The sequence below is a fragment of the Prionailurus viverrinus genome, chromosome D3 (genome assembly GCF_022837055.1).
Source record: "Prionailurus viverrinus isolate Anna chromosome D3, UM_Priviv_1.0, whole genome shotgun sequence".
In the NCBI taxonomy this organism is placed as follows: Eukaryota; Metazoa; Chordata; class Mammalia; order Carnivora; family Felidae; genus Prionailurus; species Prionailurus viverrinus.
This window is the reverse complement of record NC_062572.1, coordinates 81,387,515-81,402,239: the sequence shown is the minus strand read 5'-3', so window position 1 is coordinate 81,402,239 and position 14,725 is coordinate 81,387,515. Positions and strand designations below refer to the sequence as shown.

At 36.3% G+C, this 14,725-nt stretch overlaps 1 protein-coding gene across 9 annotated transcripts in view; it reads left to right on the top strand.

Annotated features, from left to right (window-relative positions):
- PIGN (phosphatidylinositol glycan anchor biosynthesis class N) overlaps positions 1–14,725 on the top strand; it is a 106,232-nt gene that overhangs the window by 16,083 nt on the left and 75,424 nt on the right. For 5 of the 9 annotated variants that reach the window (XR_007145799.1, XR_007145800.1, XM_047827657.1 and 2 more), the window contains 6 exons: positions 1,748–1,876; positions 2,685–2,920; positions 5,975–6,096; positions 6,613–6,711; positions 8,759–8,865; positions 13,269–13,393. Coding sequence is in view for 7 of the 9 variants with exons in the window: in XM_047827657.1 (XP_047683613.1) it covers positions 1,820–1,876; positions 2,685–2,920; positions 5,975–6,096; positions 6,613–6,711; positions 8,759–8,865; positions 13,269–13,393 (746 nt within the window). In the remaining 2 variants the exon portion in view is untranslated. Of the gene's footprint in view, positions 1–1,747; positions 1,877–2,667; positions 2,921–5,974; positions 6,097–6,612; positions 6,712–8,758; positions 8,866–13,268; positions 13,394–14,725 lie in introns of all 9 variants that reach the window. The other 4 variants (XM_047827654.1, XM_047827653.1, XM_047827656.1 and 1 more) reach the window with 4 other exon arrangements.

Genomic DNA, 14,725 nt, shown 5'->3' with positions numbered 1-14,725 from the left:
TTGTGTGGACTTGAGAGGTTTCCCCGGTGCTGCAAGACCTTCAAGGCCAAAAGCAGGAAGGTCCCAGGCTAACCAGGAGTAGGTCGTCTCCTCCACTTGTGCTCTCCGTCCCATCTTTTCTGGCTTTCACAAGGGTTTGTAAGTCCTGCAGTTTCCCCAGCTTTCATCTCTTTCTGCATTCAGAATCATTCCTCAGCACCCAAATTTATTTCTAGGAGAAGAAAACCATCTAGTGGCCCTATGTCAGTTTTCATTTTTCTTCTTCAGAGTTAACGCTCTCCCAAAAAGCTGTATTCATTCCACTGTCTTTCCCTTCCTTACCTCCTGTTCACTTTCCAAACAAGCACTTTAATAGGGCTCAGCCCTTAGTACTCTGTTGCAATTCTTCAGTGAGGTTAATGACACCCTTCAGCCACCAAGTCACTGTGCAGCCCTACTCTTACTCCAGTCTTTATCTGACACAGTTGACCATACCTTCCTTTCTTGAAACACTGTTGTTAATAACAATTTCTCTATTTGAAATCTTGTCACTGAGATTATTGTTCTCAACGTCTCGTTTTCAATGCATCAAATTACACTGCGTCTATTTGAAGGGATAGCTTTTTCTTTAGGAGGGTTTGTGAGATAAACAAGAGAAATCTATATTGCATGTGTTACATTAGTTTGTCATTAGGAGAATCAGTATTTAGCTAAAAAAAAGTGCATCTGGATACAGTGTATCAAAAGCCTTAAAGGGGCTCATAGCCTTTGACCCAGTATTGCATTTATACACAGTATGTTAAACACGTGAAATGTCTAAAAGTTAATATAAAAACTACAAATCATGTTGACACTTTTAATAGTGAAAAAATGGAAAAAAAAACACTTCGATATTTAACAGCATGGGGGTGATCAAGAAAATTTCAGTGTACCCATAGAATAGAGCATGGTAATGGGGGGTGGGAGGGAGGGGAGGGTGGGTGATGGGTATTGAAGAGGGCATCTTTTGGGATGAGCGCTGGGTGTTGTATGGAAACCAATTTGGCAATAAATCTCATATATTAAAAAAAAAAAAGAATAGAGCATGGTAATGGTAAATGGTATGTACCAAGAGGATTTTTTTTTTAAGTAATAAAGAAATCTTAATGTATAATAAAGGGAAAAAGCTATATAAAAATATATAAAATTGTGAGCCTTTATAAAAATGTAGAATGGATAAAAACTATAAGAAATGTAACTGACTTTTCTTTAGGTGGTAGAATCATAGGTGATTTTTCTGCATTTTCCAAATGTATCACAGTGATTGTTTTATTTTTATGTTCAGAATACCATTGTTAAGATGGTGCTTGCTGTGTAGTTGAAGTTCATATATATTAGAAAAAGCAGAATATTAATTCTGAGGGTCTTGCATCTTCTCACTAAGGGACTTTTTATACTTTGTGGAATGTCGTTAATACTTATTTGACTCTTAATTCTCTTAGGAAAATAGTGGCCCATAATTTGGCTGTTTACTGTATTTCATATTCCTTTTATGATCTGCTTGACCTTGATAAGGGTTCCCCACCCCCCCAATGTTTTAGGGTTTTTACAAGGTATTTTGCCACCTTCCATGATGTAATTCTTTAGGCCAGGAAGAATAAGACGTGTCTATAATTAAAACGACTTCATCTTTGGTGTTTTTCAGCCAAGGGTCACTGTATGTAACTGATGTAGTTATATTACAAGAAAGACAAGTTAAGAGTACTTTGTTGTTGTTTTTAATCTGCAGGGAGATTGACCAACAAAAGTAAATTATAGACTGACTTGGAAAACACTCTCATGGACTTGATCTTGGCAGTTAATGGCATACTGTCTTACAGTATTATTTAAATATTTCATATTGCTTACTTTTCTTTCTGTAAGTATTTGTAAGCTTATCAGATATGTGACTATGTCTTCTTGGTGTTCTCAGTTGTACCCCACACACAGTTATGCACAGAATATATGCACAAACATTTTCATTGAATAAATGAATATAGCCTTTGCTTTTTTTATATTGGTTCAGGGTACTGAAAGTGTTCCCTTAATGAACACAGAAACATGTGTTTCTGAAACACATGGAGTTTAACTACTTTTTCCTTCCTGTAATTCAGCTAAATAGACAAAAATGCATGTTACCTGCTCAACTTGGTGATTATCAGGAGAACCTACAAGTGTCCTGAGCTGATAACCAAAAGTCAAAAGAAATCTGCAAACATTTAAGTAATGTTAAATTCCAAGAATATCAGTGGTGGGGTCATATGAGCAGCCAACAGCACCATGCATGATTTTCTGTTTTATACAGGATTTGATTTGACTGAACCCTGATTCATTTTAACACTCATTTAATTCTTTGTTTTTTAATCCTGTGTTAGTTTTTTTGAACTTCGCATGCACTTACATTTATTCTACATAAATAGTTTAGTGGCGCTAATTGTGTATCATACTTGAACTTTCTCTTTGTGCGAGTGTATTTTATCACATATTTTATTTCAGTATTATCTCATTATTAAATAATGTTCATTGTTACCACCATAAATGAAAGTGAAGTTGTAAATTATGTGATATTTTACGATATATGTTCACTTCTACATGCAGTCATCAAAATATTTAAAAATATGTACAATTGCATTAAGGTTTACCCAGATTTAATCTTGTCCCCTCTCTCAGTTTTCCTCGAAGACTAGTTGGTCACACTGGATATGCTGCTCTTCTTTATTTTGGGATTGTTCGTACATTTTGTGTTCTTCGGCTCCATCTTCGATATTTATTTTACCTCTCCTTTGGTTCATGGAATGACTCCTCAGTTTACACCATTGCCTCCTCCGGCAAAAAGATTAGTACTGTTTGTTGCGGATGGCCTGCGGGCAGATACGCTTTATGAATTAGATGAAAATGGAAATTCGAGAGCACCATTTATTAGGTAAGCATGTTAACTGATACAAAGAAAATGTTATCCTGAGATTATTTGATCTCATGGTGGACATAGAAGTGATGATGAGAAAGATAGTAGGGCACATATATATCTGCCTTTGTCTGTGGATTAACAGGTTTCTTTCTTCCCAGGAGTTATGTGTGACCTTAGCTGCTTGGCCCAACTTGTCCTAATTTTCCAAACCTGGCTTATCTTATACTTATAAAACAAGCCGGTTACATTTCTAAAATAATGACAAGTGTAAGTACTAATGAATTGCTAATTACAATGGTGTTTAACTAGAAAATACAGAGTTCAACTCAGAATACACCTATAAAATATAGAAAGCCCTTCCACGTCTATGTCACTGTTAAATGTGACTTTAGATTCTATGAAGTGGCTTTGAAAAGAAATATTTAAGTTTTTAAACTTATAGGGCTCCTACAAATAATTATTATTTTCCTGATTAGTGGCCAGCCCCTCAAAAGCCCTTCTAATGCTGTTGTAGAGAGAGTGAAACTCAGATTCAAGTGGATATTTATCTAAAATATTATTCCATCTTCCCCATTCTCACCTGCCATCATTACTTTTATCTCTTTACTGTGATTTATGTATGTATATATGTATGTATGTATGTATGTCTCTTTATTTTTAGACAGAATGAGTGTGAGAAGGGGAGGGGCAGAGAGAGAGGGAGAGAGAGAGTCAGAAGCAGGCTCTGCGCCCTGTCAGCATGGAGTCAGAAGTGGGGCTCAGTCTCATGAACCGTGAGATCATGACCTGAGCTAAAATTGAGAGTCTGCCGCTTAAATGACTGAGCCACTCAGGTGCCCCTGTTTCCTATGTTTTTTAGTTTTCTTTATAGTACTTAGCATGTGCAGGGTCCATGAAGCCTGGGCGTTTGTTTTGCATACCACTTTATTTCCAGTTCTTAGCACATAGTAGGTGATTAATAAGTGTTTGTTCACTGCTAGAAGAATGAAGGACCTTGGATTCATGTTAATTTCCTGAAATAAATTAATGGTGGCTTAGAGAAATGTATAATATACTAAAGGATCAAAGTAAATAAGTGAGCAACTCAGGGCAGTGGGAAAAGATGAGTAAGAAAAGAAAATCAAACCAGAGTTAAGTTCGGTTCACAAAAATATGTCACGTGAATTTCTACAAATAATTAAAAATTTGGGTGATATATTTTGATGAATTTCCTAGTTGTCAAAGAAAGAGAAATATAGTTCATTGCAAATTAATAGGATAAAAATATGCTGGTTCTGAAGGAAAAGGCGAGCTTTGCTGGTAGCACTTGTTTCTCATTTGGGTGGTGGGTGGCAGGCCAAGGGCGTGCATGGTTGATGTGCCGTGTGTTGTAAGCCATTGTGTGTTTACAATTTCAGTAATCTTCTAGTTTCTTTTAAACCTGTTTGTGAAAGGTTTTATTCATTCCTCCCTTTGTCTTTTAAAAAATAACTGACCAAAAAAATTTTTTTTAACTTTTATTTATTTTTGAGAGACAGAGCATGAGCAGGGGAGGGACAGAGAGAGAGGGAGACACAGAATCCGAAGCAGTCCAGGCTATCAGCACAGAGCCTGATGTGGGGCTCCAGCTCACAAACCGTGAGATCGTGACCTGAGCTGAAGTTGGACGCTTAACTGACTGAGCCACCCAGGCGCCCCATGAACTGATGAAAATGTTTTTGAACAGAGGGATCCAAATTTCTTTATACCTACCTCTTTGTGTTAAAGTTCAGTTTTCATTAAATAACTGAAGAAGTTAAAAAATATTTCTCCCTTAATAAGTGGTTCAGTAGTTTTTAGACTTTTTATTTATTATGCATGCATTTAACCGAAATTGGTTTTAGTATGAAGTAAGTCAGTATTTAAGAATATCTAAACCAGGGCCGCCTGGGTGGCTTAGTCCATTAAGCGTCCAGCTTCACTCCGGTCATGATCTCTGGGTTTGTGGGCTTGAGCCCTGCATCAGGCTCTGTGCTGACAGCTCGGAGCCTGGAGCCTGCTTCAGATTCTGTGTCTCCTCTCTCTCTGCTTCTCTCCTGCTCGTGCTTTGTCTCTCTCTCAAAAATGAATAAACATTAAGAAAAAAAAGAGTATCTAAACCAGTCCTAGTAGTTATTATTTTGGGTGTCAGGCGTTCATTTTGAAAACCCTTACCAGTGCAGTCGGTCTTGTATAGCAGGTTGCTCTGCTGGTCCGTCACCTGCAATGGTGTTGCTGGTGGTTTGCTTTCTCTGGGATACAACTTAAAGAATATATATATATATTTTAACTTAAAGAATATTGACACCACCTTTTAGCAAAAGAAAACTTATGCCTGTTTTAATCTCAAATTTAGGGATGTAATTTAACTCCTAATTAGGAGTCTAGCCATTTCTCCTACCTTCAATTTTTTATTTTGAGAATTTTTCAGCACAGAGAAATGGAAAGGATTATAATGATGAACATCTGTATACCCTTATTGTAGGTTTAACAGTTTTTAATTATTTTCATATTTACATTTCTTTCTCAATATACCCGCACATTTACACACACGCGTGCTTAAATTTTTAATTATTTTTTCCTGCGTAACTTGAAAGCAAGATCTCATACACTTACCACCAAACGCTTCAGCGTGTATCACCTAAGAAGGACTTTCTCCTGCATGACCGTAATACCATACATATCACACCTCATGAAATCTCACTTTGATGGAATATTGTATGTGTCATTTATTTCTTGGGTAACAAGCCATCTGAATACTTTATGGCTTCATACACATGTGTAGTGGTAAGATGGTTCTTTGTCTCACTTTGGCTTACTTACAGTGCTGAATCCAGCTAGTCAGAGGGTTAGTTCTGGGATCAGAACTCACAAACTGTGAGCTCATGACCTGAGCTGAAGTCGGACGCTTAACCGACTGAGCCACCCAGGTGTCCCATAAAGATTCCTTTCCTTCTTAAATTTTGACTCGCGTTTTGGTTTTGATTCCTTCTGGAATAATCTTACTTTTCTAAAGCTCTAACAGGACTTAATCATAGTCTGTGTTAACTATTGATCAATAATATCTTTTAGGAATATCATAATGCATGAAGGCAGCTGGGGGTTATCTCATACCCGTGTGCCAACTGAGTCTCGGCCAGGTCATGTGGCCCTGATCGCTGGGTTTTATGAAGATGTCAGTGCAGTTGCCAAAGGTATTGTCTGTATGGATGACTTTAGTATATGAAAAGTTTGTTGCATAAATACTGCTTAACACTGAATCATGACACAATGTGATGTGTGTTTTGTCCTACTTTTGGCAAGTATTTTAGCATGCCTTACTCATAAACACACACTGGTGTTGATTCAAGAATTAAGCTTTGTTTTTGTCGTCCTGTGCTCCTAAAACAATCTCTGATTGGATGGATCCATGGTTTTCCTAGATGTTAGATCTCAAAACTTAAAAAAAAATTCTGTATTTTAGTAAGAAGGAAATTATCTATTGTAAACTTTCAAAGAAAATTATGGTATGTGAGATTACTTAAAAATAAAATCTTAAAATAGTTTATGGTATAATACGTGTAACAAAATCGCTTACCAGTTTTGCATTTGTTCTGCAATTAATCCTCAGTGTCATTAGTTGAAGAATACCACGTTAGGGGTTATACTAATATTTCACCAGGTATATGTTACTGTTTTCACTATTGGCTTCTTCTCTCAATGACCTGAAGGGTGGAAGGAAAATCCTGTGGAATTTGATTCTCTTATTAATGAGAGCAAGTACACATGGAGCTGGGGAAGCCCTGATATCTTGACTATGTTTGCCAAAGGTAAGAGTCATTGATTATATTCCCTCACATGGTATAGGTAATAAATCAGTATGGTAATTTTTATATATTACTTACTGTATTCTATTGATTTTTGAGTTACTTGTTTTTAATATTTAACATCTCTGACATAGGGATGTGTATTACAATGGATGGACATGTCCATTTGATTCTTTCTTTTAGTTGTACTTGAAATATTGGCACATCATATACTTGTTAGTTTTTGGATTCAATGAAGTGCTGTATGGCTCTAACATATAACAGCTTTATAATCTTGGGAAAGTTAGATAACTTCCCTGACCTTCAATTTGCCTTTTTAAAAATGTGATAATAATAATCTATATCTCATAGGTTTGTTTTTAGGATTAAATTGGATAATTCTCGTGAGACACTTAGCAACGTGCTTATCACGTAATTCTTCATTATGACGATGATGTTGATGTCTGGTTCATTTTGTTTTGATAAATTATAAGAAGTTTGTTGATATTCACAGAAAGATTTAAATGCTGTAACTTACAATTTCTATTACATATTCAAGATCATGCCATTTGGATTTGTTGTGTTTGTTTCTGTGCATTGATTAGAAAATTCATTTATATATTATTTTCTAAAAATCAATTGGATTCCATTTGAATTTTGTGTCATTAAATGCTTTGTATTTTTTATTCAGTTAGTTTTAATTTTTTCAATGTTTATTCTTGAGAGAGAGAGAGAGAGAGAGAGAGAGAGAGAGAGAGAGAAGGACAAGGCATGAGTGGGGGAGGGACTGAGAGAGAGGGAGGAAACACAGAATCTGAAGCAGGCTCCAGGCTCTGAGCTGTCAGCACAGAGCCTGATGCGGGGCTCGAACTCTCAAGTTGTGAGATCATGACCTGAGCCGAAGTCAGATGCCTAACTGTCTGAGCCACCCAGGGACCCCTTTTAAATGCTTTTTAGTGAGAATAGAATGATTGGTCATTTCACCTAATGAAAAGGTTTTATAACCTTATGTTTAGCCATAAGTGTAATCTTAGTAATTGGAATTGTTGAGTATTATTGTATGTCCTGAAAGCAAAATATACATTCAGAATTTTACATATTATATTCATAGAACATCCTTATGTAGGGCAAGCCAAAAAACCCCAGACTGCTTGCCATTTATATACACTTCCTTCTTTGGAAAGCAGTTTAGCTTTTGGGGGGATTGGCAGTGGTGAGGATGGATTAAGTGTCTAGGACTCACTAAGTTTACCTTCTTACTTCCGGCTGTAGTTGATAGGACAGGAACAACGCCTGAATCAAAAACAATCTAATAGAAATGTTCCATTTCTTATGGTAATGGTAACCAACAAAGCCACTGAGATCTTTCCTTAGGATGTGGGAAGTGGAATAGCTGGGCAGTGGTAGTATCTTTGGAGCTGAATTGCTATTATAAGAGATTATTCCTTTGTTATATCTCTTCCTTGTGACCTATAAGAGTCTATCTCAGAAATTCACTAAGTTGATTAGATTCTTAATAAAATCTTGCAAATGTGTAAGATTAATGTTTGTTGACTCCTTCAGAGAATGTAGCAATAGACAATACTTATTCTCTTATATTTAGAAAAATACACATATTCTATGAATAAGAGAAATGTTTGAATTTTCTTCTTGCTTTAGGAAGTGTTGGAAACCAAATGACTTCATCTATTCTAAATTGTAGATCTGAAGACACACAAATTTTTTGAATAGGCTAATCTGTACAGGGAGTCAGATTTTGGTGTTTATTTTTGTGCTGTTGTGTATCAGCATTGTGACTTTGGCCATGTTAATTAACTTACATGTAGTGTATCTGTAAATTAGAATGTTATTGTGAGAACAAAAAACAATAGCATGTGTTAAAGTACAAATCATGGTCTGAGGCACATAAAATAAATGTTAATTATTCCTCCTATCTTTCTCTTCCCTGTCATAATACACAATGCTTTGTGAAAAATTCTGGTTACTCACAGGAATCTTTAAATGACTATTTCATATTTGATGAAGGCTTGAAAAATTGTTGAAAATATTTTTCCCCAAATTTCCTCCTCAGGTGCTTATGGAGACCATGTTTTTACATATACCTATGATGCTGACAGTGAAGATTTTGGTGCCCATGATGTAACAAAACTGGATACGTGGGTTTTTGATAAAGTTAAGGTTCGTGCTATTGAGTTGATAATCTTCAGCACACATAGTTGTACCGAAAGTACTAGAGAGATTTGTTAGTAAATGCATCTTAATTTTTTCCTACTTGCATGAACTTGAAAGTTCTGTATTTGTAGCATACTATTTTAGAAAGACTGGATTCTAAGAAACTGCACATTCTGTAATAACCAGTTAATGAAAAATTTAAAAAAAATTTTTCTTTTTAACGTTTATTTATTTTTGAGAGACAGAGCATGAGCAGGGAAGGGGCAGAGAGAGGGGGAGATAGAATCCAAGCAGGCTCCAGGCTCTGAGCTGTTAGCACAGAGCCCGACGCGGGGCTCGAAGTCACAAAATGCGAGATCGTGACCTAAGCTAAAGTCGGACGCTCAACCAACTGAGCCACCCAGCCACCCCTAGTTAATGAAAATTTTAAAAAATTAATAATGTGAAAAGATAACTTTTTAAAATTCCATGTTTCTGACTGTAAAATGAGCCATAGATTGGAAATTCAGGGAACCTGTGTTTCATTCCCAGTTTGCTGAATAATCCTAGGTAAATCTTGATCTTCCTTTGACCATACGATAGTCTCCAACAGTAGAGGGACCATGTGAGATGTATGAAAAATGCTTTTGAAAATGCTGTTCAAATGTGATATATTTATAATAAGATGATTTTTTAAAAATTGTACTTTCCGGAAAGGTAAGCAAACATAAATTAGCAAATCAGTTCCTAATAAACTATCCATGAGTTGCTAAGAAGTAAAGTTGTTTGGACTATTTGATAGTGACAATTATCATAGTTTCACCAGCTACCCAATAGAATTTACATTTTTAAAAATTGTGTGAAAATCTTAATTGTGGACGTTGGCTCTCCTTTCTTCCTGTCCATTGTTTCTCATTTACAAATTACAACTTATAATTTATCTGTTGTAAGAAGCATTCATTGCTTGACCTTTAATGATTCTTGCTTTCCTGGTACTATCTTTCGGACTGACATTGTGGACTTCTTCACAATGCGGTCATTTTTGTTAGTTTGTAAATGTGTTCCTCAGTATATGCCGGCATTTTTCTTTGTATTTACTTAGCATTAATTAAGTATTCAGTGCATGCTTTGATAAACCCTATTTCTTTCATCAGGATCTTCTTAAAATTTTCCGTTTTCTTTTAACATATGCTTTTGTCAACAGGGAAAACGTTCAGGTTAAATAAAATCTCTTTCAGAAAGTAATTAGCAAATTATTTTTCTAATTATTGCTTTGTAAGAGAATCTACTTATATCAGCATATGCTGAAAGGCACTTGGCTTCTAATTTCATATACGTAGCTAAAAATGCTCTGGAATCATGGATTTGATTCCTTGTGGGTGGGAAGATATAGTTTGTGGCTGGCCTGATTTTATGCCTTTCTTCCTTTTATTTCAACACTGCTAGTGTTGGTGATATGATAGTGATTAGAAAAAAAGATTTGCCCATGACTTTATAAAATATGGTACATATGTATAATAATAACAGTAAACATGAAATCATCAGCAGTGGGAAGTAATATGATATATTTAAAGAATGTATCTTTAGAGAATTGTGACTCAGACAGTTAGGGGAAGGCTTTCCTGAGAGTTTTGAGATGATCCCTGAAGAAGCGTAGGAAACAAAGAAATGGAGCTGGATTGCAGTGTGGAAGCCTATTTCAAGCCAACAGCATTATATAAATCGTGGGCCCTGAGGGAAGAGCCAGCATAATAGATTTGAGGAACTGAAAGAAGGAGTTGAGTGTGGCAGGAATACTGACTGGGAGCAACGTCTGAGATAAGGCTAGAGAGGGAATCTGGACTTGGGACCCGCCTAAAGACTCATGTTTAATCCAACAAAACAAATCCATGCGAGTGTCTACTCACTTTTTTTTTTTTAACTGTGGTAAAATACATATAACATAAAATTCGCCATCTTCACCATTTTTAAGTATACAGGTTCAGTAGCATTAAGTACATTCACATTGTTGTGTATCCAATCTCCAGAACTTTTTCATCTTGCAAAACCAAAACTCTGTGCTCATTGAACAACTCCCCATTTCCTCTTAATCCCAGCCGCAGGCAACTACCATTCTACACTCTGTTTCTATGTATTTGTTTAATCTAGCTACCTCATATAACTGGAATCATACCGTACTTGTCCTTTGTGAATGGCTCATTTCACTTAGCATAATGCCCTTGAGGTTCATACATGTTGAATCTCTTTGCTTGTCAAAACTCACTTTGTACATCATCTCCTCATATAGGCCTTCCATGGCTTTCCTTTGCTGCACCTCACTTCCAGTTAGACTTCGATAACTCTCTTCTATATTCCCTTAATACCACTACCTTAAGTACTTCTCTATGCTATACCACAGTTGATCCCCCTTCCATCCTATTTACATCTTACCGGCAGAGACACTGACTTTTCCCATTGTTATCTCTAAATTCCTATCAAGGAATTGTCTGGTACATAGATACAAGTATTAGTTTAGATTAGGTTCAGTTCTGTATAATAGGGAAGAAATATGGCTTAAAAGTTTACTTTTATCTCCATAAAGTTAATGCCAGCAGTAGGCAGCCCAGGATTGGTGCAGTCCAGGATTGCCATAATGGTTCCACGGTGTCATTAAGGCTCAGTCTTGAATTTCTCCTCTATCCTCGGAGCAGGCGTTTTATCTTCCAAGTTTTTTCATGATCCAAGAGATGCTGGAGTTGCAGCCATTACTTCAATGTTTTAGGTCAACAGTGCAAGGAATTGGAAAGGACCTTCTTTCCTGATTATATTTATTTCAAAGAGCCTTAGGGTCCTTATAGTCTTTTGACTGAAATATTTGACTTATATCTTGTTGGCCACAACCGCTAAGGCACATCTAGCTGTGAGAGAGGATGGGAAATTGGGTTTTAAGGTTGGAGCGTTGCCATGTTTCACGAAATCACAGGTTTTTACTCAGAAAGGGAGAATGCGTGTTGAGGTAGTCATCTAGCAGTCTCCCTTGATGCATAACAAGTATTTGTGGAGTGCAGCAATGAATGAGTGCCTTTGCAAGGGGAGGAGAAAAAGCGGGGGCTGATGGTCCTGAGTATACTAGATATGAAGGGGAAAGTAGCCAGGGGTATATTTCAAAACCTCTTAGGTCCAAAAGACCAACTTTTAAAAAGCCAGTAGGAATCTAACAGGTTGAGCTCCGCAAGAATAGAATTTCATAGCATCTCATATCTTGTGTCCATATGTGAATGAATAGCACCTGTTACATGGCTGAATATTTTTTTTTTTTACCAATCATGGAACAAATTATAAACGTACCTCAACTAAAGTTGCTAGTTTTTTTGTTGTTGTTGTTGTTTTGGTTTTTTTGGTTTTTGTCAGCTTTCAATGATACCTTTAGAATTTAACTTCATTCTCTTGAAGAACTCACCACTTCCATCTAAATTTAAAACTTCTTAGGGGCTAAGTAGAATGTATATGAAAGCTAGGGGGCAGTTTTATGCTTTTGAGGAGGATAGCAGTAGGTTACATATTATGTTTTTTTTAATTTTTTTATTTACTTCTATTCTTGAATAGCAGGTTTCTCTAATGGCACCATTTGTATTTTTTGGTATTTGTAATAATGAAGGATTATTTCAAAAAATACTTCACACTTTTGTCGGGCAATGACATTTTCCTCGTTAAAGTTGCTATCTACTAAGAGACAGTTATGTGAACGACAATTACGTATCTTGGCAGAGCCTGTTGACTTATTGAAAGTAGTTTATAAGTATTCCCCACAGAAACTTGTTTACATATTCATGTGTATGCAAGTAGATGTTTAATTCATTGTCTTAGAAGGGCTTTGTGAATCCAGTTTGCAATTATGAAACAATATAATAATTTTCGACCCATATTTTATTAAGTGGGCATTTTTCTATCACACAGCGTGAAGAACAGGTTCTAGTCTTGGGGAAAAGGAACTGGTTCAGAAGCTATTCACACCGTTCAAGTGAGCACTGACAGTTGGACGAGGGCAGCAATGAGACAGGACAAGAAGTAGTCTGGCTCCTAAAACATTTAGAAATGATAAAATGTTCCTAAACTGTCGCCACTTGTACTGTTTTATTTTTGGCTCTTGTCAACATATTAATTCAACCTGGTATATTTTATTCAGTGCTTAGGAGATCTTCATGAAATCAAGGTCCCCTTTCTGTAACCCTTTTTTGGCCTAATTATAGCCCAGCTCACTCATGATTCAAGCGTTGATGTCTGAACTGACAATAAGGACTTTGTGTTGGTTGGTTCTGAGGATAAACTTAAACAAAATAAAATAATTTAATTTTATAGTTATGTATACATTTAATTCAAGGTTTTCATCAGAATTATTTTTTATGTAAAATAAATGGACTAAATTTCTTTAACTGATTTGTTACCTATAGGAATTCTTTCATGCTGCCAGAAACAACCAGTCTTTGTTTTCTAAACTAAATGAAGAAAAAATAGTTTTTTTCTTACATTTATTAGGAATAGATACAAACGGACATGCTCACCGACCATCATCAAGGTAATTTTAATGCTGTGTTTAATTTCATGTTTTTGAGAGACTTGGGTATTCTATTTGAACTTTTAAAGTATTATATATTTTTTGTAATTATCACATTACTTACCTTCCATATTCTTCATTTATCAAGGCAGAGAAAAAAGAATATTAAGATTTTTTTTTTATGTTTATTTTTTTTTTAATTTTTTTTTTCAACGTTTATTTATTTTTGGGACAGAGAGAGACAGAGCATGAACGGGGGAGGGGCAGAGAGAGAGGGAGACACAGAATCCGAAACAGGCTCCAGCCTCTGAGCCATTAGCCCAGAGCCCGACGCGGGGCTCGAACTCACGGACCGCGAGATCATGACCTGGCTGAAGTCAGACGCTTAGCCGACTGCACCACCCAGGCGCCCCATAATGTTTATTTATTTTTGAGACAGAGACAGAGCATGAGCAGGGGAAGGGCAAAGAGAGGAGACACAGAATCCAAAGCAGGCTCAAAGCTCTGAGCTGTCAGCACAGAGCCCTACACAGGGCTTGAACTCACAGACCATGAGTTCATGACCTGAGCTGAAGTTTGATGCTTAACTGACTGAACCACCCAGCCACCCCTTTAAAAATTTTTCTTAACATTTAATCATGTTTGAGAGAGACAGAGAGACTGAGTGCAAGTTGGGAGCAGAGAGAGAAGGAGACATAGAATCTGAAGCAGGCTCCAGGCTCAGAGCTGTCAGCAGAGAGCCTGATGCGGGGCTCAAACTCACGAACAGTGAGATCATGACCTGAGCTGAGGTCAGATACTTAGTCCACTGACCCACCCAGGCACCCCTGTATACAGGGGTTCTATTTCAGTAGAACTCCTTATATAGAATAGCAAATATTTTTCTCAGTTTTGCAGACCAAAGAGGAAGAATCGATGTTTTACTTTTGTTCTTTATTTAGAATTTGGTTTAGATAAGTCTGTGAATAATGCCTATTGGTTAGCTACCAGTAATAAATACCTCATGCTCCCCTTCTTTAACATGATGGACTATTTCAAGTGATAGAATTCATACCAAACCAACCTATTCAACTGTATGGAAGCTTAAATATAATTTGCTTATAATGTTATATTAATGTTTTATGTCACAAACACTCTAAGGGATGAGAACATTTTATACTTGAAACAGTGATACCTATTAATGTGACAAAAACAATATAGTGTGCATTATGAGACGCATGAACTTGAAAATCATAATTAATGCATTTGAGATGTAAAAAGTATTCATTAAAACATATTTGCTAATCAATATTGGAGAGTATTCTCCTTTTAAACTATTTCTGAAAGCGATTTCAGATTCTTATGCTTCTTTAA